This window comes from Bufo gargarizans, chromosome 8, assembly GCF_014858855.1.
Source record: "Bufo gargarizans isolate SCDJY-AF-19 chromosome 8, ASM1485885v1, whole genome shotgun sequence".
Lineage (NCBI taxonomy): Eukaryota > Metazoa > Chordata > Amphibia > Anura > Bufonidae > Bufo > Bufo gargarizans.
In genome coordinates this window covers 27,891,336-27,915,295 of record NC_058087.1, presented here as the reverse complement: position 1 = coordinate 27,915,295, position 23,960 = coordinate 27,891,336, and the positions used below count along the sequence as shown (strand labels likewise).

At 43.5% G+C, this 23,960-nt stretch overlaps 1 protein-coding gene across 3 annotated transcripts in view; it reads left to right on the top strand.

The window, feature by feature from the left end:
- The window catches only part of ATG9A (autophagy related 9A), a 38,987-nt gene extending 30,493 nt beyond the window's left edge, over positions 1–8,494 (top strand). For all 3 annotated transcript variants that reach the window (XM_044303933.1, XM_044303932.1, XM_044303934.1), the window contains 8 exons: positions 649–802; positions 1,526–1,705; positions 2,418–2,663; positions 2,744–2,910; positions 3,346–3,463; positions 5,905–6,112; positions 6,544–6,686; positions 7,581–8,494. In XM_044303933.1, the coding sequence (XP_044159868.1) occupies positions 649–802; positions 1,526–1,705; positions 2,418–2,663; positions 2,744–2,910; positions 3,346–3,463; positions 5,905–6,112; positions 6,544–6,686; positions 7,581–7,586 (1,222 nt within the window). In that variant the 3' untranslated portion in view covers positions 7,587–8,494. The remainder of the gene's footprint in view (positions 1–648; positions 803–1,525; positions 1,706–2,417; positions 2,664–2,743; positions 2,911–3,345; positions 3,464–5,904; positions 6,113–6,543; positions 6,687–7,580) is intronic.
- The last annotated feature ends 15,466 nt before the right edge of the window (positions 8,495–23,960 follow it).

The following is a 23,960-nucleotide window of genomic DNA, read 5'->3' as shown; positions in this document are numbered from 1 at the left end:
AACGCTGTATTTGGCATTCTCATAGATAATGAATGGAGCGGCAGGGTAGATGCGTGACCTGCCGCTCCAACAGGACGTGGGAACAGGACCCCCACAGACCCTGGGAATGGTCGGATCCCCAGCGATCAGTTTGTTATCGCCCATCCTGTGGATAGGGAAAAACTTGAAAAATGTGCACAACCCCTTTAATTTATAGCCGACCAATAGGAGAATTCAGAGTATTTCAGGTGGCTCTCCTATTATATGTAGACTTTTGCAACAGTTTTTTATATTGCTTTGATGCCTCTAAAATAGACAATAAGGGGGTCATTAATATACTGAAATGCACCTAAATTAGGCATATTTCAGGCGCAGATAGCAGTGCAACAGGTCAGTTGCTCCGCTATCTGCGACTTCCCCCACTCGCGCCAGGTCTAAAAAAAGGAGCTGCATACAAAAACATTTGGAGATTTGTAATCGGATGTTGCAAACTTGTTTCTCTTTTTACCTTATAAATTGGAGCAATGAAAAATGGTTGCAAAAGTATAAATACCCTTTCTGGACTTTTTATGTTGCAGAATTAATTATATTAAGGATGAAATTGATTTGCTAAATTGATTTATTTATGGTGTCTTTTTTTTTTTTATATTCGTCTTCTCTTTTCCTCAGGTCGTTCATCCCAGACCAGCACTTGGTTTTCTGTCCGGAGCAGCTTCTTAGGGTCATCCTGGCTCATATTCACTACATGCCCGACCACTGGCAGCGCAGCGCCCACCGAGCCGAGACTCGAGGAGAATTTGCAAAACTTTTCCAGTACAAAGTGGTGAGTGTCTTACCAGAATTGCACCACCAGAGCCTTACGTGGATGCAGGGGTGTACACAAATCTCATAGGGCACCATAGGAAAACTTAATATGGGCCCCCCCTTTCCCTAGTTTCACAGTATATGTCCATCAGTCACTTCAAGGCAATGCAGAACCTGCGCAATGCTCCAGACAAATTTATTTATATATATTTTTTTATTCATGTGGAAGAAATTTTCATGAAATAGAAATTGTAATAAAAAAATGTGCCTTTGGCCTCTTTATGTGACCTTTATATTGGAAAAAATGGAAAGTGCTTAAAAAATGTGGCGCTCATTCTGAACACCATATTTACACCATAAAACTAGCAAAAATACATAGATAAATCTCCAGCTTCCCTTCTGTTACAGAGATAGCTGGTTGCCTGCAGTCGCCACTAGGGGGAGCTCAGTGCATATGAATGAATACATAAGCCACGAAAGCTGTAATAATCTTTTTTCATTGAGCTCCCCCTAGTGGCGTCTGCATGAAAATGTTTTTAACATGGTGAAAAGAAGAACAAGCTCATGCTGGGGCCCCCCTCCTCTCAGGCCCCATAGCAGTCGTATGGTCTGCCTCTATTGCAGGTACACCACTGCGTGGAGGACTAAAAGGAGCCTCATGTATGAGGTAGTCTTAGACTCCACACTGTTTACTGGCAAGGGTTAATTTGTATCATACCCTAATTCTTCCATTACTGTGCAGGTCTTCATTCTGGAGGAGCTCCTGAGTCCACTGCTGACGCCCCTGGTACTAATATTCCGGCTGCGTCCAAAGTCTTTGGAGATCATTGACTTTTTCCGAAACTTCACAGTTGAAGTGGTGGGAGTCGGGGACACCTGTTCTTTTGCGCAAATGGACGTCCGTCAGCACGGCAATCCTGCGGTAAATACACGGCACCACAACCCAGAGGCTTCTCCCCTGCTGCCCTGATTTGGCTGATAACAGAGAGCAGTAGTAGTAGTAACTGCACATTAATAGATAACACTAAGAGTACTTTCACACTTGCGGCAGAGGATTCCGGCAGGCAGTTGCGTCGCCGGAACTGCCTGCCGAATCCGTCAAAACGCATGCAAACTGATGGCATTTGTCAGACGGATCAGGATCCTGATCCGTATAAAAAAAATGCATTGAAATGCCGGATCCGTCTCTCCGGTGTCATCCGGAAAAACGGATCCGGCGTTTATTTTTTTTCACATTTTTTGCGGTCTGAGCATGTGCAGACCACAGTGCCGGATCAGTTTTGCCGGAACACTCGGGGCCGGATCTGGCATTAATGCATGTCATTCGGATCCGGCATTTCCGGCAAGTGTTCCGGAATTTTGGACGGAGATAAAACCGCAGCATGCTGCGGTATTATCTCCGTCCTGAAAAATCAAAAAGACTGAACTGAAGACATCCTGATGCATGCTGAACGGATTGCTCTCCATTCAGAATACACAGGGATGAAACTGATCAGTTCTTTTCCGGAATTGAGCCCCTAGGACGGAACTCGGTGCCGGAAAAGAATAACGCTAGTGTGAAAGTACCCTGAGCACTTAGTGTCCCTTTAGGCCGTGATGTGGCGGTAGATTTGTAATATTGGCTTCTCTTACAGTGGATGTCTGCCGGCAAGACCGAAGCTTCAGTTTACCAGCAGGCAGAGGATGGAAAGACTGAACTGTCACTTATGCACTTCGCCATCACCAATCCCCGCTGGCAGCCTCCCCGAGAATGTTCCGCGTTCCTGACGCATCTGCGAGAACGAGTCCAGAAAGATAGCGGCGTATCGACACCGAAAAACCCCCCTGGACCAGGACATCACCTGCACTTCTCCGGGTTATCAATGCAGTCCGACTCCGAGGTGCTCATGTTAACCCTTCCTGTCCATGCGCTCGCTCGCCGTCTCCTCGTCAGCCACTCACTTCTTGTTTTGTGTTTTAGCCGCACAGTCTGATGGCGAACATGTTCCACGTGATGTCCCCTTCAGCAATGCCTCCGCAGACGGATGTTCTCTGTTCTCCACACGTCTCTGCTGTGTCAGAGGTGGCATCGGCTCTGCGTTCCCTTTCACCGCAGCAGTCCGGTCACGTGGCTCAAAACCAGAGCGGGTGAGGAAAAGGGGGACGCTTCATGTTTGTGGGGTGTGCACTGTGATGGATGCATCTATGAACTTGTATAATATATAGATTATAACATATTCCGCAGCGCCTTACAATATATATACTTCTATATCAGCCCCATTTATGAATGTAAATATCTACGGGGATTTGGCCCACAGATGGATAGGGGGTCAAAGCAAGGGTCCAAGGGCCACCATGTCATATTGAACCACTCCCTAGAGCCACGATAAAACCTGGGGTATCACCTGAGATATTTATGGCATCTTGAAAGTATACACCATAAATGTTATGGCAGATCCCACTTCCAGGACTCCCAGCTATTAGGAGAATGGGGTTCCTTCCCCCCAATCAGCACTGCGGAGGGCAGTGTAACAGCTTGAGGTCCGCCTGTTACCTGTGCTTCAGTGTGTTCTCTTCTTACAGCCTTGAGTTTAGAAACAGCAGCTTTGGGAGCAGTTTGTGGGAGGGCCCTATGACCAGCGGGCCCCTGTCCGAATACGCCTCCATGGAGATGAGCCTGCACGCATTGTACATGCATGAAGTAAGTGGCTATACGTCTGTATCCTGCAAAACACTCCCACTACTACAGTACTGCTACTACTACCCTACACTACTACTGGTACAGTACTGCTACCCTACACTACTACTGGTACAGTACTGCTACTACTACCCTACACTACTACTGGTACAGTACTGCTACTACTACCCTACACTACTACTACAGTACTGCTACTACTACCCTACACTACTACTAGTACAGTACTGCTACTACTACCCTACACTACTATTGGTACAGTACTGCTACTACTACCCTACACTACTACTGGTACAGTACTACTACTAGTACAGTACTGCTACTACTACCCTACACTACTACTAGTACAGTACTGCTACTACTACCCTACACTACTACTAGTACAGTACTGCTACTACTACCCTACACTACTACTAGTACAGTACTGCTACTACTACCCTACACTACTACTGGTACAGTACTGCTACTACTACCCTACACTACTACTGGTACAGTACTGCTACTACTACCCTACACTACTACTAGTACAGTACTGCTACTACACTCCTACACTACTACTGGTACAGTACTGCTACTACTACCCTACACTACTACTAGTACAGTACTGCTACTACTACCCTACACTACTACTAGTACAGTACTGCTACTACTACCCTACACTACTACTAGTACAGTACTGCTACTACTACCCTACACTACTACTGGTACAGTACTGCTACTACTACCCTACACTACTACTGGTACAGTACTGCTACTACTACCCTACACTACTACTAGTACAGTACTGCTACTGCACTCCTACACTACTACTGGTACAGTACTGCTACCCTACACTACTACTGGTACAGTACTGCTACTACTACTACCCTACACTACTACTAGTACAGTACTGCTACTACTACCCTACACTACTACTAGTACAGTACTGCTGCTACTACTACCCTACACTACTACTAGTACAGTACTGCTACTACTACCCTACACTACTACTAGTACAGTACTGCTACTACTACTACCCTACACTACTACTGGTACAGTACTGCTACTACTACCCTACACTACTACTGGTACAGTACTGCTACACTACTACTGGTACAGTACTGCTACTACAACCCTACACTACTACTGGTACAGTACTGCTACCCTACACTCCTACACTACTACTGGTACAGTACTGCTACTACAACCCTACACTACTACTAGTACAGTACTGCTACTACACTCCTACACTACTACTGGTACAGTACTGCTACTACACTCCCACTACTACCCTACACTACTACTAGTACAGTACTGCTACTACTACCCTACACTACTACTAGTACAGTACTACTACCCTACACTAGTACAGTACTGCTACTACACTACTAGTACAGTACTGTTACTACACTCCAACTATTAATACAGTACTGCTACTACACTCCTACTACTAGTAGTACAGGACCGCTATTACACTACTACTGGTACAGGACTACTATTACACTACTACTACTACCCTACACTACTACTAGTACAGTACTACTATTACACTCCTACTACTACAGGGCTACTATACACTCTTACTACTACTAGTACAGTACTGCTATTACACTCCTACTACTAGTACAGTACTACTATTATACTACTACTACAGTACTGCTATTATACTCTTACTAGTACAGTACTGCTATTTCACTCCTACTAGTACAGGACTATTACACTATTACTACTACTAGTACAGTACTGCTATTACACTCCTACTACTAGTAGTACGGTACTAATATTACACTTCTACTACTAGTACAGGACTACTATTATACTCTTACTACTACCAGTACAGTACTACTATTATACTCTTACTACTACTAGTACAGTACTACTATTACACTCCTACTATAACACAACTTCTTATAGTACACTTCTAGTAAAGTATTTCTATTACACTGCTGATACTACTTCTACTACACTATATTATTACTACTACACTAATGCTACACTACTGCTCTTACACTCTTACTAATACAGTACATTATTACTACTACTTCTATTACACTACTACAAGTATATTCCATCACTACTACTATATTGCTGCTGCTACTACTACACTACTACTTCTGCTGCTACTACTAGTACTATACTGCTACTACAATACTACTATACTACCACATTATGATAAAAGGAAAAAGAGAACAAAATGAGCGGCACTCACCGTTGATAGGCAGGTAACTTTATTCCATATACTACCACATTACTTTAGTACTACACTACTTCTTTACCAATATATTGCTACAGTTCTGTACTGCTACTCTACAACTATACTACTTATGTACACTACACTACTGTAGTACCAATATTCTTCTATTAATACTCCTACTAACACTACTACACTTCTGCTATACTGCTACTACTGCTTTACAGCCAACACCTCCAGTGCAAGTACAACTATTGACCCGTCTGCTCTCTGCCAGTTACATCAGCAGCACACTCGGATGATGCCGGGCCGGCACATATGGCACAGGCAGGAGAGCGATGAGAGTGGAGAGAGTGTGTCAGGGGATGGACTTATTAACACTACATCCAACATACCCACCTCTGCCAGCTGCCCGTCACCCACTACTCTGCTCAGAGAGGATAGGATGCCGCCATTCAGTGCACACAGGTTCAGTGCCAGCACAGGTAGGTATATGTCCTGCAGGGCGCACCTGCCCCATAGACATTCATAGGTAGACATTCAGTACCAACTCTCCCCTGTCTGTGGAGCACAGTCACTAGGTGACAGGAAAGTAGGGATCAGCCAGACTGGATTCTTACTTGATGGGTCTTATGTTTGCTTGTGTACAAGCGGTGCCAGAGTTATATGGCCGCTACTTATCTTCACACCTCCAGAGAAGTAACCTGCTTTTTTTGGCCAGGGTATATGAACACTTTACTGGGGGAATATGTTATGGGTGTCGGGGTCAGCCCCTGGACAGACCTTGCACTGGGGCCCAGGAGCTTTATACCTGTCTCCGTATTGTGTCCCCCACTATGTTACCTGATGCAGAGTTCTCGCCCATAATGTATGACTGGATAATGGATTTTGCTCACTTTTCATTTATTTTCCACAGACTTTGGATCAGTTCAGAGACCCGCATCTAACTTAGCCCGGCAGCCCATGGGTGGATGGAGCGAAGACACTCAAAGTGCCCATCACCCAGAAACTGTGCCAGAGGAAGGGTCTGAAGATGAGCTACCACCTCAGACTCATAAGGTTGGTGCATCCTCCAGGCTCATCATTTATTCCTTTCAAATCAGTACTGATAAATTTTTTTGGGAAAAACACAGCTACTTTCTTCCAAAAACAGCGCCACCCCATCCACAGGTCATGTCTGGTATTGCAGCCGAGCTCCATTGAAGTGAATGGAGCTGGACTACCATACCACATACATCCTGTGGACAGGTGTGGCGCTGTTTTTGGAAGATAGCTGCCATGTTTTTCTAATTCTGGACAACCCCTTTAAATTCTCCTTTTTCCCCGCTTTCCCCCCTTCAATTCTATGCACAGCAGCACTTTGCTGTGTGTAAGGCTAGAGCCATGAATTTAATATAAATGCTACTAACCTGCCACAACTAGTGTGTATATGCATGTATTTAAAGGGGAAGTCCTCTTACAGGGTTTTTCCCATTAACCGCATTTATCATCGCCACTCTATTCACTACTACATAGCCCCATATACACTCCATTCACACAGGGGACTCAGGGACCCACATTCCCAGTAGTCGGGCCCCCAGCGATCATACTTTTATCACCAAGCCTTTGGAAAGGTAATAAATATCTTTTATCAGAAAACCCCTTTAAAACTGAGGCAAAATGGATTAGAATTTGGGGAGAATGCAAGTTTTGATTTCTGATTTCTTCCTGCCTCTTTCCCTCTTTATCCCCTTCTGTTTTCGGGGGGGGGGGGGGGGGGGCACCGCAAAAGGGAGTGGGTTGGTGGGGATTAGAGGATTGGGGGTTAATTATGGGAAAGAGTAAATAATAATCTTGTTTGTATATTTTTTTTTCTTTGAATTGTCAATAAAATTTATTATAAAAAAAAATAAACTTTTAAATTTTTTCTGTTTGTGTACTATGGACTTTGACTTTTTTTTTTTGTCCTTGTAGGTGTAAAATATCTTCTTCACAACCTCAAGAAGTGACCTGTAGACTTCTCCCGCCCTTGGAAATTCTTGGGAGAGTGAATGTGCCCATAGTCCACGTGTACGTGAGTCTGGCTCTGTATCCCTTCAGTGTCTGTATACCTCTGTATATATGAATCTTATGGTCTCACCTGTGCGCTTGAGAATATACTGGACTGGATTTGCACTGGACGATCAGATTCTGCGAGCGTCGCTGTTATCACGGAGAAACGTTGCACAAGTGATCCTTCCCGATTCTTCATTGTATACTTCTCTTCTGTATCTGACCTCATCCGACATAAAGGGAATATACTAAAACCCTGCACTGGAGAAGCCTTCTTCTACCGTCTTCTGTATGAAAAGACTTTAAGGGAGGTTTATACTTTTGCAACCTCGTTTATTGCTCCAATTAATTTTAAAAAAGACGATCAAGCCACTTTGCAAAGAGTACTATTTTGTATTTCAGCTCCTCTGCAGACCTATGCGTCTTTACAGTTTAAAATGTATTGTGTTACTGCCCTCCCCAATCTTGTGAACCTGCTGTCGCAGAGTAACACATAACTGCGAGATCAGACTACACACAGGGTTTGTTTGTAGTCTGTAACCATGGAGACACACAGGTCTGTATAGCTGGTGTATACACAAAGAAAACACAAGTATTTACAAAGTTGCTTCTTCTTTTATTTTAGAGACTTGGAGCAATAAAATAATTGGTTGCAGAGAAATAAACGCCGGCTGATTTAAATATATAAGACTGGATCTTTGGGTTTACATAGGTTCATTGTTCTAAGTCTATAGGGAACCACTAACTCCATCTGCAATGTTTTGTATAGAAATGTATATTGCATCTTTTGTACCATTGTATAATATGAATTAAAATGAATTCTCTGTAACGTGGAATGTCTTTGTGTTGTCACATTCATTACAGCAAATAATGGCAAAAAAAAAAAAAGAGGGAGAAAGGCGCTCATAGGGTGAGTAAGTCAAATAACCGCGCCCTCACACAGGAGAGATGGTTTGCTCACCTATTTGGGTTGCACCAAATTGGGCGCAACCACAATGAAGGCCAGATGAAGATAGTTACTGTTTGGTGCAGCCGGACTTGTCCGATAACCTTAGGCGGGAACCAAACCGCCGGTCAGGTGAACAATAGTACTGGAGGAACGCTGGACCATAGGAGTCAAGCAAACGTGTGGACATACATGTAAAAGTATGTAATACAATTATAAAAATATGTTAATAAAAGTATAACAAATAGAAAATAAGATTCATCTCCAGATGTACAAATAAAAGGACAGCTCCCAAGACCGGATCCCATAAGTATATATACAGTCGGGGGGTGGGGGGGGGGGGGGGGTATTGTCAGATCACATGTATCAGGGTTAGTTACCTGGTATAGGTGCAAACTACTACGTATGGGGCACTTGAGAAAGGCTCTGTGTTTTGAGCCGAAACGTCGCCTCACTGTGCCACTGTGGCCCAATAAATTATTTATTTTTTCTACTGGATGTGCTGTCCGTTTCCATCTACATTAGTGGGTAAGCAGTGACTCCCCTGGACATAGCACCCGCTGTTTATACTGAGGATTGGTGCTGCCATACCTTTCTTCTTATATATATACAGTCAGGTGCATAAATATTGGGACATGGACACAATTCTAAATTTTTTGGCTCTATACACCATCACAATGGATTTGAAATGTAACGGACAAGATGTGCTTTACCTGCAGACTGTCAGCTGTAATTTGAGGGCATTTACATCCAAATCAGGTGAACGGTGCAGGAATTACAGCAGTTTCCATCTGTGCCTCCCACTTGTTAAGGGACCAAAAGTAATGGGACAATTGTCTTCTCCGCTGTTCCATGGCCCGGTGTGTGTTATTCCCTCATTATCCCAATTACAATGAGCAGATAAAAGGTCCAGAGGTCATTTCACGTCTGCTATTTGCATCTGGAATCTGTTGCTGTCAACTCTCAAGATGAGATCCAAAGAGCTGTCAATAACAGCAATCCATTGATGTGTCTCCTATACGGTGAGTTCACCCAACGGAACCTAGAGCCGCCGTATCTCAGAGTTAGTTGATAACTCTTTACCTGAATAACTCAGCAAATACAGCAAAATAATGGCAAAAAAAAGAGAGAAAGGCGCTCATAGGTTAAGTAAGTAAAATAACAGTGCCCTCACACAGGAGACGTGTTGGGCGCAACCACAATGAAGGCCAGATGAAGATAGTTACTGGTTGGCGCAGCCAGACTTGTCCAATAACCTTAGGCGGGAGCCAAACCGCCGGTCAGGTGAACAATAGTACTGGAGGAACGCTGGACCATAGGAGTCAAGCAAACGTGTGGACAACACAGGGCGCAAAATCACAACCAGGTGTCAAATACATTTTGATTACTTCAAAGACAATGCGTAGTCTGAGTAGTTTGCTTTTCTTAGATGGGCATCCTGAGTTGGGACCTTGTTTATTATTATACTGTCAATTCAATTACCATTATAAGTATTCTCTATCTTTGTCCTCTTGTAGATGAGTATTTTAAGTTGGGAACCTCATTACTATTATACTGATCATTTATATATATATATATATATATATATATATATACAGTGGGATGCGAAAGTTTGGGCAACCTTGTTAATCGTCATGATTTTCCTGTATAAATCGTTGGTTGTTACGATACAAAATGTCAGTTAAACATATCATATAGGAGACACACACAGTGATATTTGAGAAGTGCAATGAAGTTTATTGGATTTACAGAAAGTGCTATAATTGTTTACACACAATCAGGCAGGTGCTACATGTGGTCACTGTTGTTGTCATTTTATTGATTCCAAAACCTTTAGAACTAATTATTGGAACTCACATTGGCTTGGTAAGCTCAGTGACCCCTGACCTACATACACAGGTGAATCCAATTTTGAGAGAGAGTATTTAAGGGGGTCAATTGTAAGTTTCCCTCCTCTTTTAATTTTCTCTGAAGAGTAGCAACATGGGGTCTCAAAATAACTCTCAAATGACCTGAAGACACAGATTGTTCACCATCATGGTTTAGGGGAAGGATACAGAAAGCTGTCTCAGAGATTTCCGCCGTCTGTTTCCACAGTTAGGAACATATTGAGGAAATGGAAGACCACAGGCTCAGCTCAAGTTAAGGCTCGAAGTGGCAGACCAAGAAAAATCTCGGATAGACAGAAGCGACGAATGGTGAGAACAGTCAGAGTCAACCCACAGACCAGCACCAAAGACCTACAACATCATCTTGCTGCAGATGGAGTCACTGTGCATCGTTCAACCATTCGGCGCACTTTACACAAGGAGATGCTGTATGCGAGAGTGATGCAGAGGAAGCCTTTTCTCAGTCCCCAGACCTGAATATAATGGAAAATCTGTGGTGTGACTTAGAGAGAGCTGTCCATGCTCGGAAGCCATAAAACCTGAATGAACTAAAGATGTTTTGTAAAGAGGAATGGTCCAAAATACCTTCAACCAGAATCCAGACTCTCATTGGAACCTACAGGAAGCGTTTAGAGGCTGTAATTCCTAAGGATCTACTAAATATTGATTTCATTTCTTTTTTGTGGTGCCCAAATTTATGCACCTGCCTAATTTTGTTTAAACAATTATAGCACTTTCTGTAAATCCAATAAACTTAATTTCACTTCTCAAATATCACTGTGTGTGTCTCCTATATGATAGATTTAACTGACATTTTTTATCGTAACCACCAACGATTTATACAGGAAAATCATGACGATTAACAAGGTTGCCCAAACTTTTGCATCCCACTGTGTATATATATATATATATATATATATATATATATGTTCCCCATATGTAGTAGTTGGCACCTAACTAACCCTGATACATGTGATCTGACAGTACATCTGGAGATTAATCTTATTTTCTATTTGTTATACTTTTATTAATACTTATTTTTATATAATATATATTGTAGTACATACTTTTACATATATGTATATACAGTGGATATAAAAAGTCTACACACCCCTGTTAAAATGTCAGGTTTCTGTGCGGTAAAAAAATGAGACAAAGAGAAATAATTTCAGAACTTTTTCCACCTTTTAATGTGACCTATAAACTGTACAACTCAATTGAAAAACAAACTGAAATCTTTTAGGTGGCGGGAAGAAAAAAAGAATAATAATAATGTGGTTGCATAAGTGTGCACACCCTCTTATAACTGGGAATGTAGCTGTGTTCAGAATTAAGCAATCACATTCACAGTCCTGTTACATAGGAGTCTGCATACACCGGCCATCATGTAAAGTGCCTCTGATTAACCCCAAATAAAGTTCAGCTGCTCTAGTTGGTCTTTCCTGAAATTTTCTTAGTCGCCTCCCACAGCAGAAGCCATGGTCCACAGAGAGCTTCCAAAGCATCAGAGGGATCTCATTGTTAGAAGGTATCAGTTAGGGTACAAAAGAATTTCCAAGGCATTAGATACACCATGGAACACAGTGAAGACCGTCATCATCAAGTGGAGAAAATATGGCACAACAGTGACATTACCAAGAACTGGACGTCCCTCAAAAATTGATTAAAAAACAAGAAGAAAACTGGTCTGGGAGGCGACCAAGAGGCCTACCGATACATTAAAGGAGCTGCAGGAATATCTGGCAAGTCCTGGCTGTGTGGTACAAGTGACAACAATCTCCCATATTCTTCATATGTCTGGGCTATGGGGTAGAGCGGCAAGACGAAAGCCTTTTCTTACGAAGAAAAACATCCAAGCCAGGCTACATTTTGCAAAAACACATCTGAAGTCTCCCAAAAACATGTGGGAAAAGGTGTTATGGTCTGATGAAACCAAGGTTTAACTTTTTGGCCATAATTCCAAAAGATATGTTTGGCGCAAAAACAACACTGCACATCACCAAAAGAACACCATCCACACAGTGAAGCATGGTGGTGGCAGCATCATGCCAAGGCGCTGTTGTTCTTCAGCTGGAACTGGGGCCTTAGTTAAACTAGAGGGAATTATGAACAGTTCCAAATACCAGTCAATATTGGCACAAAACCTTCAGGCTTCTGCTAGAAAGCTAAACGTGAAGAGGAACTTCATCTTTCAGCATGACAACGACCCAAAGCATACATCCAAATCAACAAAGGAATGGCTTCACCAGAAGAAGATTAAAGTTTTGGAATGGCCCAGCCAGAGCCCAGACCTGAATCAGATTCAAAATCTGTGGGGTGCTCTGAAGAGGGCTGTGCACAGGAGATGTCCTCACAATCTGACAGTTTTGGAGTGTTTTTGCAAAAAAGAGTGGGCAAATCTGTCACGGAAGGTGAGGGAAGGAAAGCAAACCAAACACAACTAACAGGTAACCAAACACCAGGCTAGGCCCCACAGCTAAGGAACAGGGAATGGTCACCACCTGACAAACCATAAGCCTTTCCCTCACTGCTAACAACATGAACAAATCCCAATGGTAGAAGTGTTCACGCACTGGAACCTAATCCCTGCTGCAACTGAAACAGACCCTCAGCTAGGGAACAGGCGATAAGACAACCAGTTCCTTGCAAGAGATGAAGGAACCAGTGTCTTCCTAAGGCCTAGCCAGGAAATACAACAAAAGGGATCCGTCAATGCGGCAATTTCTTGAACACTTACTAATGGATCCGGCATTAATACATTTCAATGGAAATTAATGCCGGGTCCAGCTGTAGCAGTAACATATGCTAAAATAGATTTTTTTTTTGATGAAAACATGACAGTTGCCCTTAAAATTTCAAAGAAAAGTTTCTTGAATGTTAATAGCTGAGTCTTCATCACCCTCAGTAACCTCTGCACCAACAGACCCTAAGCATCCTGCCCTTCAGCTAGGTATTTTCTTTAGGGAGTATGGTGGTCACCCTCAGCTGGAAGGCTGGAGTATAGTAAGGGGTCACAATGCTTTTAGGTTTTTTTCTTCTAAATTTGTAAATTTACCTTCAGGGTCTCTTCCTAACAGACCATAAATTGCAGCAAATTAGGTGAAATCTGTTGCAAAATCCACTAAAAATCCACTGCAAATTTACATGAGCTACACACAGATTTGTAGTGGGTTTTGCTCTGGACATGCGGCAGGTTTTACCAAATGCACAAGTTGTAGCTAAGGCTATGTTCACGCATGCAGTAGCCTGATCCAACAGGCTATTCCAGCAGAGGTAATGCTAACTAGTGATGAGCGGCATAGGCAATATTCGAATTTGTGATATTTAGCTAATTTTTGGCCTAATATTCGCCTTAAATTCGCAAATTCGAGAATTAGTGATCTCCAGTGATTATTTTCTTGATTGCGGAAATCGGCAATGTAATATATTTGTGATAAAAATTTGCCATTAGAATATTCGCGATCAACACTAAGAGGTAGGCAACTTTCCTATTGGTTGCTAAGTGCCGATATTTGCGATAAATTCGCGATTAGAAAATTCGCAATCAACACTATTCGTGAATACGAATATATAGCACTATATTCTAAATATTCGCAAATTCTCGAAGTGGCGATATTCGTGATTAAAATTTGCGATTCGAATATTCGTGCTCAACACTAAAAATTGCTTGTGTCAAAAAATATGATGGTGGGTTGCACAATGTTTTTTTTCCCTATATATCTATATACTGCATTTGGTGGTAGATGACGGGTTTATCTCTAATGACAATTCAGGAGGCTCTACTGCAGATGTAGACGGGACAAAGTCATCAGGTTGGTCATTGACCTTGGTACCTTCCTTTGAGAGTTCAAAGCCTACAAAAACACATACAAAGCGCATCGTCTGTCAATTTAGTAGTGACGTAGCTCTGATCTGAAGTTGACCTAAACCTCACCATGATGGTCTGCAGGTCCTGGCATCGGTTGTGCTGTAGGCTGAACATTTTTTAGAGCCATCAAACCTGATTTCTATTAAAATACAACAAAAAACACAATGCAGTCAAGTATGAAGTAACACAGTTTTGCTCTGTTTCTCAGTTCCATCATACTTCGGTACCTGACTCTTCACTTAGACAGGTTTTGCACCAAGTTGTGGCAGTAAATGAAGCTGCCACCTCCACATTGATGGCATCTATGTGCATGTGGCTCAAGAAATAGAGCACACTTGTGAAGGAGGCTCGTGCTTTGCTCCAGAAGCCATAGCTCGATTGCAGTTTCCTGCAGCAATGGAGTGTAGAAGTGCATCACCCGGCAAGGCAGTTGGGTTGGATCTAATGGGTTGCCGAAGGCCCACCAAAGTGACCAGCCTATGAAAAAGGGAATATTACCGTAAGACTAAATATTGATGGTAGGTTTTCTAGATTGATGTCTGTATGCTGGTGTTGGCAGTTGGTGATCGATAATAATGTCCTGGTGCTAATTTGTCTTGGCAATTATTAGCTGTGTGTTCATGGTGGTAAGTCTTAATGATTGTTGCGTGTGTGGATGTGATGGCTGGTCTTGGTGATTGTTGGTTGTCTGCTGGTTGTGGCTGGTCTTAGATATTGTTGGCTATGAGATGGCCGTGGTGATTATTGCCTTTGTTCTGGCAGTAGCTAGTCTTGATGACTGTTGTCAATGAGGTGGTGGTAGTCTTGGTGATAGTTGCCTGTCTGATGGTGGTGGTTGGTCTTGGTGATTGTTGGATCTGTGCTGGTAGTGGTAAGTCTAAATGAATGTTAGTGGTGTGCTGTTGAAGGGAGGTCTTGGTGATTGCTGGCTTTGTGCTGGTGGTGGTTGTGACTTCTCCTGGTGATTATTGCCTTGGTGCTGCTAGTAGTACATCTAAGTGACTATTGGCTGGTCATGGTCTAGTCTATTATCATATCTACATGCCTTTCTCCCCCTCCTGGGGTGTGTTAGTTTGACATCCACACACATGTGCATTGGTGAGGGTGCGACTTCTGTCTTGTCCACTGCTATTCATTGCACACTCAAAAATGTGTGACAACCAAAGAGTTAATAGTCACTTCCAATTTGCCCCGCGCTCCCTCTGGCAAGGTATGGTTGAGTAGAACGGTGCTCAACTTCTGGCCAATAAGTGCTGCACACTTTACCACTATCTGCTGACCTGCCGTCATATAATCCAGCTGAGAAAGAGCTATACCTGTGTATGGAGGTGAAAACTCCAAAAACATATGAATGGTGATTTCAGTAGGTGTCATAAGAAAATCATACATGGAAATGAGACCTATAAGACTGGCATACCTTTCAGAGGATATGGCAGTGGAATATTCTGGAGATTTACGGCTTCATTTAATTTACATGAAAATACTCTGTCTTCTGTCTCCTCCTGGACCATTGACATTACCTAATCACTCGGTGCTCGACTGGACGGTCTGTCGGTCATGTGACGCTGGCCACGTCACATGACCCTCACTCCCCACTATAAATACAGGCAGCTTGCTGGCCACAGGTTGCCTGTTAATTTAGGTTCCTGGTGTTTGTTGGATACCTGTATACTTACCTGATCCTGTTCCCTGACGATCTTTTGCCTGCTCCTCCTGTACTGCGCATCCCTCCTGGTATTTTGACCTCGGCTTCCACCTGACGATCCTTTGCGGACTCCTTTGGTACTTCTCGACTCTCCTGGTATTTATGACCCCAGCTTCTCCTGACCATTCTTTGCTTATCCCTCTGTACTGCGTTGTCCTCTTGGTTTTGACCCGGTCCGTTCACTATCCGTTATTTGTCTTGTCTGTCCTTCCCGCACGTATCCTAAGTTAGGGACTGCTGTCCAGTTGTCCCCTGTCATCAGGACTCGTGAGGCAAGTAGGCAGGACCAGGGGTGAGGGTGGAGCGCAGTGGTCACTATCCTCCCGTGTGTGTGTGTGTGTGTGTGTGTACGTGACGGTTACACCATGGCTCCGTGGGAGAAGACAATGTAAACATGGATTACTCAAAGCCTCGTGCAAAACTGTTGAGTTTTGATTTTGAGACTTTGAATGAAGCAGCGCTCTGTTCCCCTCTCCAAGCAGGAAGTCCCAGCACTATTTCAAGAACCAATCAGTAGCTGAATTACATCCAACCAATCAGCTGCATGTAAAGAACACCAGGTGTGTGTATGTGTCAGAAGTATATAACACACCCGTTATACCTTCCGCTCTGGAAGATAGTAGACACCTATAGTTACGCCTTTGGTTTTCCCACACATTTGTGGCTCCATGAACCCCTATTGGCGACTTACATTTCAAGTTCCGTAGGAATGCTGATGACCCCCAGGCTGTGACAAGCTATGTCTGGAATTATGGATGAACATAAACTGTGTTTGGGCTCCTGAGCACATGCGCTGCTTATCTGTTTCATATTTTGAAAAGGGGCACAATGCCATCACCATAAACAAGGGCACAGAGTCTGTGATTTTCGAGAGGAATCCCCAGGAAGCGGCATCAATGTAATGAGCGTTATGGATGATGCACACAACTGTCTCTTTCTCTGCATCCTGCGGGGAAGTGATATAGGACAAATAATTAGACCTGCACTTGTGACAGATTTCTCTACCATTTCGCAACCAACGGTTATCCTTTCGCCTCATGGTTGTAAGATTACATGTGGTACATGGTTTGATTTGAAATGAATGAGTATCTGGTGATGTGGTGTCACCTGACCTCCCCTAATTGATGGACAACTGCACTTGATTTCACCGTTGAAGACATTTCTTCTGGCGTAATCAGGCAACACAAATTCAAAGAATGAGTATATACACAGTCAAATGCCATTATTATGACTACTACCTTCAGCGTGTTGCTCATGAAGGAAGTCCCATGGGGTGAGCTGGTTCGGTGTGCAGTAGGCTGTCCGCACACATATTATTTGTTGCTGTCAGGACAATTTATCAGAGTTGTAAAAAGTGATGATAATCGGCTTTTGGGCCTCAGGTGGCGGTATTTCTGAACCTGCGCAGTGTGAACTGTTCTCGTGCTGCTGGGGTGAACATGTATCGTGAGTGGATAAATGACTCCATTGTGAATAAACGTGGAAACTGCGGAGCACCACGTACCACTGATGTGAGAGGCGGACTTCAGGTACGAACGTGCTCGAGGGAGGACTGACAAAAAAAGCTCACCACCAAAATGATCCAGGGGGTGACCATATGTGTGTAATACAACAGGTCATACTGCACTGAAGAGGCCGGCGCTTCTTCATAACTCCGGCAGATCCACCGCCAGGTATCGGTCTTAAAAAATGACCCCCTATGTGTCTCCATGGTTACAGACTACAAACAAACTCCCTGTGTAGTTGGATACTGCAGTTATGTGTTCCTTCGCTCCCTCTTTCCCTTTATTGCTAAACTAAACAGAGTTATGTTTGTAGTCAATAACCATGAAGACACATGGGCCTGCATAAGAGCTGTATACACATAACGGTGGAAGATTTTTTTTTAACCTCTTGGTGCCATCCTCTACAAATTTATGGCAATGGTGCTATTTAAATGCGCAATGCGAAGATGGTAAGCATGCACAGGAGCTCAATCGGCACCATTCACAGCTGACACCCTGCTGCAACTCCAGCTGACACTGATCCTGGCTATGAAACCCCTTAGATGTCGCATTTAGTAGTAACTATGACATCTGAGTGGTTAGAAAGAGGGAAGGAGCTCCTTCTGTCATCCAGGTTGCGTCTCCCCTCCGAGACGGGATCATATGTTGCCAGTGGGTTTCCCTGGAAGTTGAGATCTAATGAAGGCTTCCAGGTCTACTTACATCTATTAGGCCCTGGCTGTCAGAAGGCAATTATGGGGAAAAAAAATCTCCTCAAGGCTCAAAATAGTCATGTTCTTAAAGGGAACCTGTCACCTAGATTTTGTGTATAGAGCTGAGGACATGGGTTGCTAGATGGCCGCTAGCACATCCGCAATATCCAGTCCTAATAGCTCTGTGTGCTTTTGTTGTGTAAAAAAACACTATTTGATACATATGCAAATTAACCTGAGATGAGTCCTGTATGTGAGGTTAATTTGCATATGTATCAAATAGGTTTTTTTACACAATAAAAGCACACAGAGCTATGGGGACTGGGTATTGCGGATGTGCTAGCGGCCATCTAGCAGCTCATGTCCTCAGCTCTATATACAAAATCCCAGTGACAGGTTCCCTTTAAATAACCAGGACTATTTGCAAAGTTGCTTAAGTTTTAGTTTTCGATGCAAAAATGGTTGGAAGATGCCCTTTTTATATGCTCTTCTGATACCTACCTGATGGATATAATGTTCTCAGAACAGAATCTGTGTATTTTGAAGGCACTGTGCAGGGCGTGTGCACACTCATCCTCCCGTTTATCACCTGGAAGCCCAAACGCGCAAAGAAAAGTGCAACCCTGGAAGGAAGAGGAAATATGGCCCAAGCGTCACTGAAAAGGGTTTAGGCAGAAACCATTCTGTCCTGTGTGTGGGGGCCTGGTTTGATCTTTGCTACTGGGCCCTTACTTCTCTATGTACGCCACTGGTTATGTCATGTATTGTATTGCCATGTTATGTATTACAACCAGTATATCTGTGTGTGGATGGCACAGTCATGATTAATTATTCTGGCTCAGCCCTTGCAGGTTGCTAGATGGTGGCTGGCTCCACCACTATCTCTAAGGAGTGTGAATTGTGAGAGGAAGGAAGCTGTACCTTATGCTCTCTCTTTTCAGGCCGAAGAAAGATACAGAGATTAACAGAAAAGAAAGAGGGGGAAAACGAGAAGGAGAGAAAAGGAGAACTTAGAATCTGCATGGCCATGTGTAGGAGTCAGTAAGGTAACCTGCTACTGCAGCCATTCAGACCTTGCTGCTGTAAGGGACACCGTTAAAACACCTTTGACACCTGGACAGGTTCTGGACAGTCATGCCTTCAAAGCCCTGCATCCCACAGCAGACACTACAGCCACCATTGCCACAGTACTGTTGTCCACCATAGATTCTACTGAGAGAGACTTTAGAGAGAAAAGAGAACCATAACTCCCATCCTTGCCAAAATCCATACACTCCCATCTGGGAGAGAATTGCACTGTGTACAATTGGAACTGTGTTTTGCTATAGTTGGATGTACTACAGATCCCATTTTGCACTACAGTAAAGAGAGATGTTTATTTTACCTCTAGACTGGTTTCCTGACTCCTATGCCCTATGCTGGGCATTGCACTCTACACACCCTGCCTTGCACCCATCTAGACACTTAACATCAAGGGCACTCCAGTTACTATCAGGCAGAAGCCCTGGAATCAGGGTGTTCCCCACAGGAAGAAAGGGTGCTCCCTCCTTTCACTGCATGGCCCTAGGGAGCAACGGTGTGAGGACAACTGCTGTGACAGCCCGAGCCACTACCACTCCCATCCTCTCAGGCTCCTTAGGGGCTCTCTGCACATATCTCTGCATAGGATCTGTAGGTAGGAGATTTTGGAGCTATAAAAACATTATTTGCTATTTTGGAGCTATAAAAACACACACATATATATATACTGGTATATAGTAAATTAATACATTTCTATCTTGTATTATAAAATCTTAGATACTGCTAATTCTATTATCAGCTTTATAAATGAGACGTATTTACCGTGGGCATTGGGCTCATGCTGAAGATGACCTCCATATTCTATTAAGTGAGCTCCTAAGTCAAATCCGGTTTTCCTCTTGATGTAGCGCAGCTATAGGAATTAATACAGACAAGAAATGTGACATCACTTAGTGAAGGATAAATGTCAGCGCTCATCAGGACTGAAAATCCTTCCACCCAGTAACACAATAAAGCAAATTTGCCAATATGTCAATCAAAAACACATTTAGGTCTAATCTTTTCTTCGGGTCCTCTCCAGTATAACATCCATGTACTTCTCTCTATATCATCTCCAGCACGCATGTCCATATACTCTTCACTCCATGTCCCCACCAACAGAATCTTTTCTACATGCCCTGATCCACCACACATTTCCATCAAATCATCTTCTTCCATGTCCATATGACCTTGGTCTGCTCTTTACTGGAGGTTGTCACCAACAAAAACATGTTTTGAGGGAACAGCTGACTATGTCATGTGTGTATGGGGGTATCTCAACCAAATGACAGATGTCAAGGAAAAGAAGAGTTGGGCATGTTGATTTCAACATGTCTAATCCTTTGTTCCTGCAGTAGATAAGTTGGCACCAAAATAGTCTGGAAGTGGCATATTCTCCTCTCCTATATTCCTATCTCCATACTGAAAATACATGCATGCTTGACCTTGCTGAGTGTATATGGGGGATACATGAGGAGTTGTCAGCTGAATGAGCATATAGTCAACAGTTATCTGGGGTGTATGGTCTTCTAGTGAGGTGGTCTTCTAAAAGAGTTTCACACACCAAGACCAGAACCATAGCTGAGCTATCTTTCACCCCAGGCACAGATTTGGTTTGATGCCCTGGTACTGTAGCAAAATACCCAAGGAGAAGCGGCTTGTTGGCGCCTCCTGGCATTCAGACCGGTGGCTCCCAGTCCCCACGAGCTACAAAGCTACATTCTTGACCAAGACAACATCTCTACCGGGACTAGCCTTTACGGCACGCTCATTAGGGAGCATTTTCTCAGTCCGGATGTTGTGTCGGTCACACAGCTCCCAGGCGTTGGGTGATAAAATAATGGAGCTGGCTTCAGCCAACCCTTCTGCTAGGCGTACTTCATCCATGGTCTGGCCCACCACAACAAAGAACTCTTGTGTTCTGTTACCTATCACGATTTGTGACAGTAGTCCTGCAGAGATGGCTAGAAAAAAAAGGAAGACCATACTTTTTCTTGTTTTTTTCCTAAAACTTTGTCTAAGTTCTCCAAATTTTGTTGCTCCTCCAACATGCTATTACGAGGAAGTTCTTCTTGGATGGTCAGGTGGCCTGCGGTCAAAGCACAGCAAAGCCATCTGCCCAACATCTTACAGCACTTAAAGATGCAAGGAGTATTCAAGGAGTATCAAAGTCTTCTTCTTCCAGTACCAGCTGAACATCTACCATAGGCCACATCTTGGTAGAAGGTCTCACAAAGTTCTTTGAGAGTCCTAGATACCATATTTTTCAACCCTTTATGGCAAAGTACTCTACAGTGTAGTGCTGATCTTACCAATTCTGACCCTGAGCTCCACACCCACTTGAATGGCTCTTACACCGCAAGTCTCCTGAATTTTCAGGCTGCACTGCACTGCCAGCGCGATGACCTCACTCAGCTGATGGCGCCGGACTTTTCCAGAGGGCAAGCAGGGCATCTCCTGACAAGTGAGATATTTACACAGTACAGTGGTAAAGGAGTAAAGTGGTAAGTATCCGCTAAAGCTGGACATAGACAAAAAGTGTTCCCACAGGATCAATCATCGAATAAACAACGAACATTAAACAGCCATTAAAAGCCAATTGTTTGGGAAATTTGGACACCCCAAAACTGGTTTTACTGTTTGTGGTGGAACGGGCCAAATTATGATAGCCCATCTATATTTGAGCATGGGGGCCAACTCTTGGGCTACGGTACATTCCCTTCATTCTTTATGCAGGCATAGGGCTATACATATGCTTGCAGCCCAGGGCTTTTCTGGTACTTTTTCTGGTCCTCAGGATAGGTCACCAATATCAGATCAGTGGCGGTCCAACACCCAGCACCCCCAGTAACCAGCTGTTTGGAGCAGCTGTTGGTAACGGAAACTATACTGTAGATGAAGCTGGATGCACAAGGTTCCATCCACAGTGTAGGCCGTACTGGGGTACTGCAGCTCAGCATCGTGCGCCATTTATAGTAGTCCTGTCGTCTTATGTACCAGAGAGGTTACTGGGCCCTTGACATACAATGGCCCAGTGAATTACTGCAGTCCCTATTTTCTCCATAGCTACCTCCCCTTAGGGGGTCCACCATCTATGGTCATTGGCACAGTGGGTAACATCTCAAAGCTCTTCACAAGATCTGGATATGTGACTGATATTCACTGCAAATGGCGGAGGTGTGTAGTACTACATGTAGACAGGACCTAAGGTAAGTGCCAGAAATAAATACCACGGTAGCTGCCCCTACGACTGGGTTTTTGGGGAGACAGCTTCTCTTTATTTTTGGTCTTCTAACCGTATGAAAAAAACAGTACATGCAAAATTGAGGATGTCACCTCCGGCCACCAGCACATCTGTGAGAAATACAAATAGGTCTGAGGAGCACAGACAGACATGAACTAAATCAACAACAAAAATATACAAAAAAGACAAAATAAATGGTGAACATTAGGCTTGTATGTCTCATGGGCCAGTGACCACAGCTAGTGTGTCTATTACGTGTATGGATGGAGTAGTCACCGATACAGGAAGTCAGGGGGATCGGGGTGGAAAACATACAAGAGCAGGTGCTTACTCAAGAGAGTCCACTCTGGATGTCAACCATCTTCCCTCTCAGCAAATTGGGGCCCAGACCCCAGAAGCTCCTTGTAGATTTGTAGAAATACTAATATTTTAGGTTGACATTTGAAGCCAGAGATAAGGCCACATTGGCAGGGAAGCCATTTTGTGCCAGAAAAACGTTTTGGTTCCTATGTTGGGCAAATACTTACGGTCTACGATGTCTCCTATGTAACTATTCAGGGTCTTGGTTAATTGGTCTGCTCCGTACCCCTTCTTTATTAGCGCTGCTGAATTTTTCAGTTAAAGCAGTAAAACCTAGAAGAAGGAAAAAAAATGTGGTTTTCTCAGCATGTCTACTGAAGTGACTGCCGATGTATCTAAGCCTATCATGTGTCATGCTATCAATGTATCTAAGCCTTTCATGTATGATACAGACTGAGGCGCTGCGTCTAATCCTATCATATGTATTACTGTTTGCTGATGTATCTAAGCCTGACGTGTTGTTGGTGAATAAAAGCCTATGTTGTGCGAGACTGTATCTAAGCCGTTCATGTGTGATACAGTCTGAGGTGAGGTGTTTAATCCTATCATACGCATTACTGTCTGCCAATGAATGAAGCCTATCTTGCGTGATACAGTGCTGAGCTGCTGTATCTAATCCTATTTTGTGTGATGCTATCTGCTGAATTGGTGTATCTAATCCTGTCTCGTAGTGTGATACAGTCCCAGACAACCACATAGCTCTATAGAGACTCCTGATACCTGAGACATGAGCAAACAGTAAGACGCCATGGAAATTCTGAATACTTGGCAATTTTTTCATTAGATTCCCGTAGATAACAAGATCCGGCACGTGAGCCGTCACTTTCCCAAGTGTATTCGGAACAGGCTGCTCCTCCATTTTTATCAAGCTAAGTCTATACAGGATTAGTCCTGTTTCCATGGAAACAGCAGTCAAGTGATGAAGGCGCCATCTTTACTGAGGGCAATTTATATGTCTCACTTTGGTGTACAGGATTGTGTAACATGACCATACACCTCAGTATGGCTGCTCAGACTTTTCTAGTATGAGGACA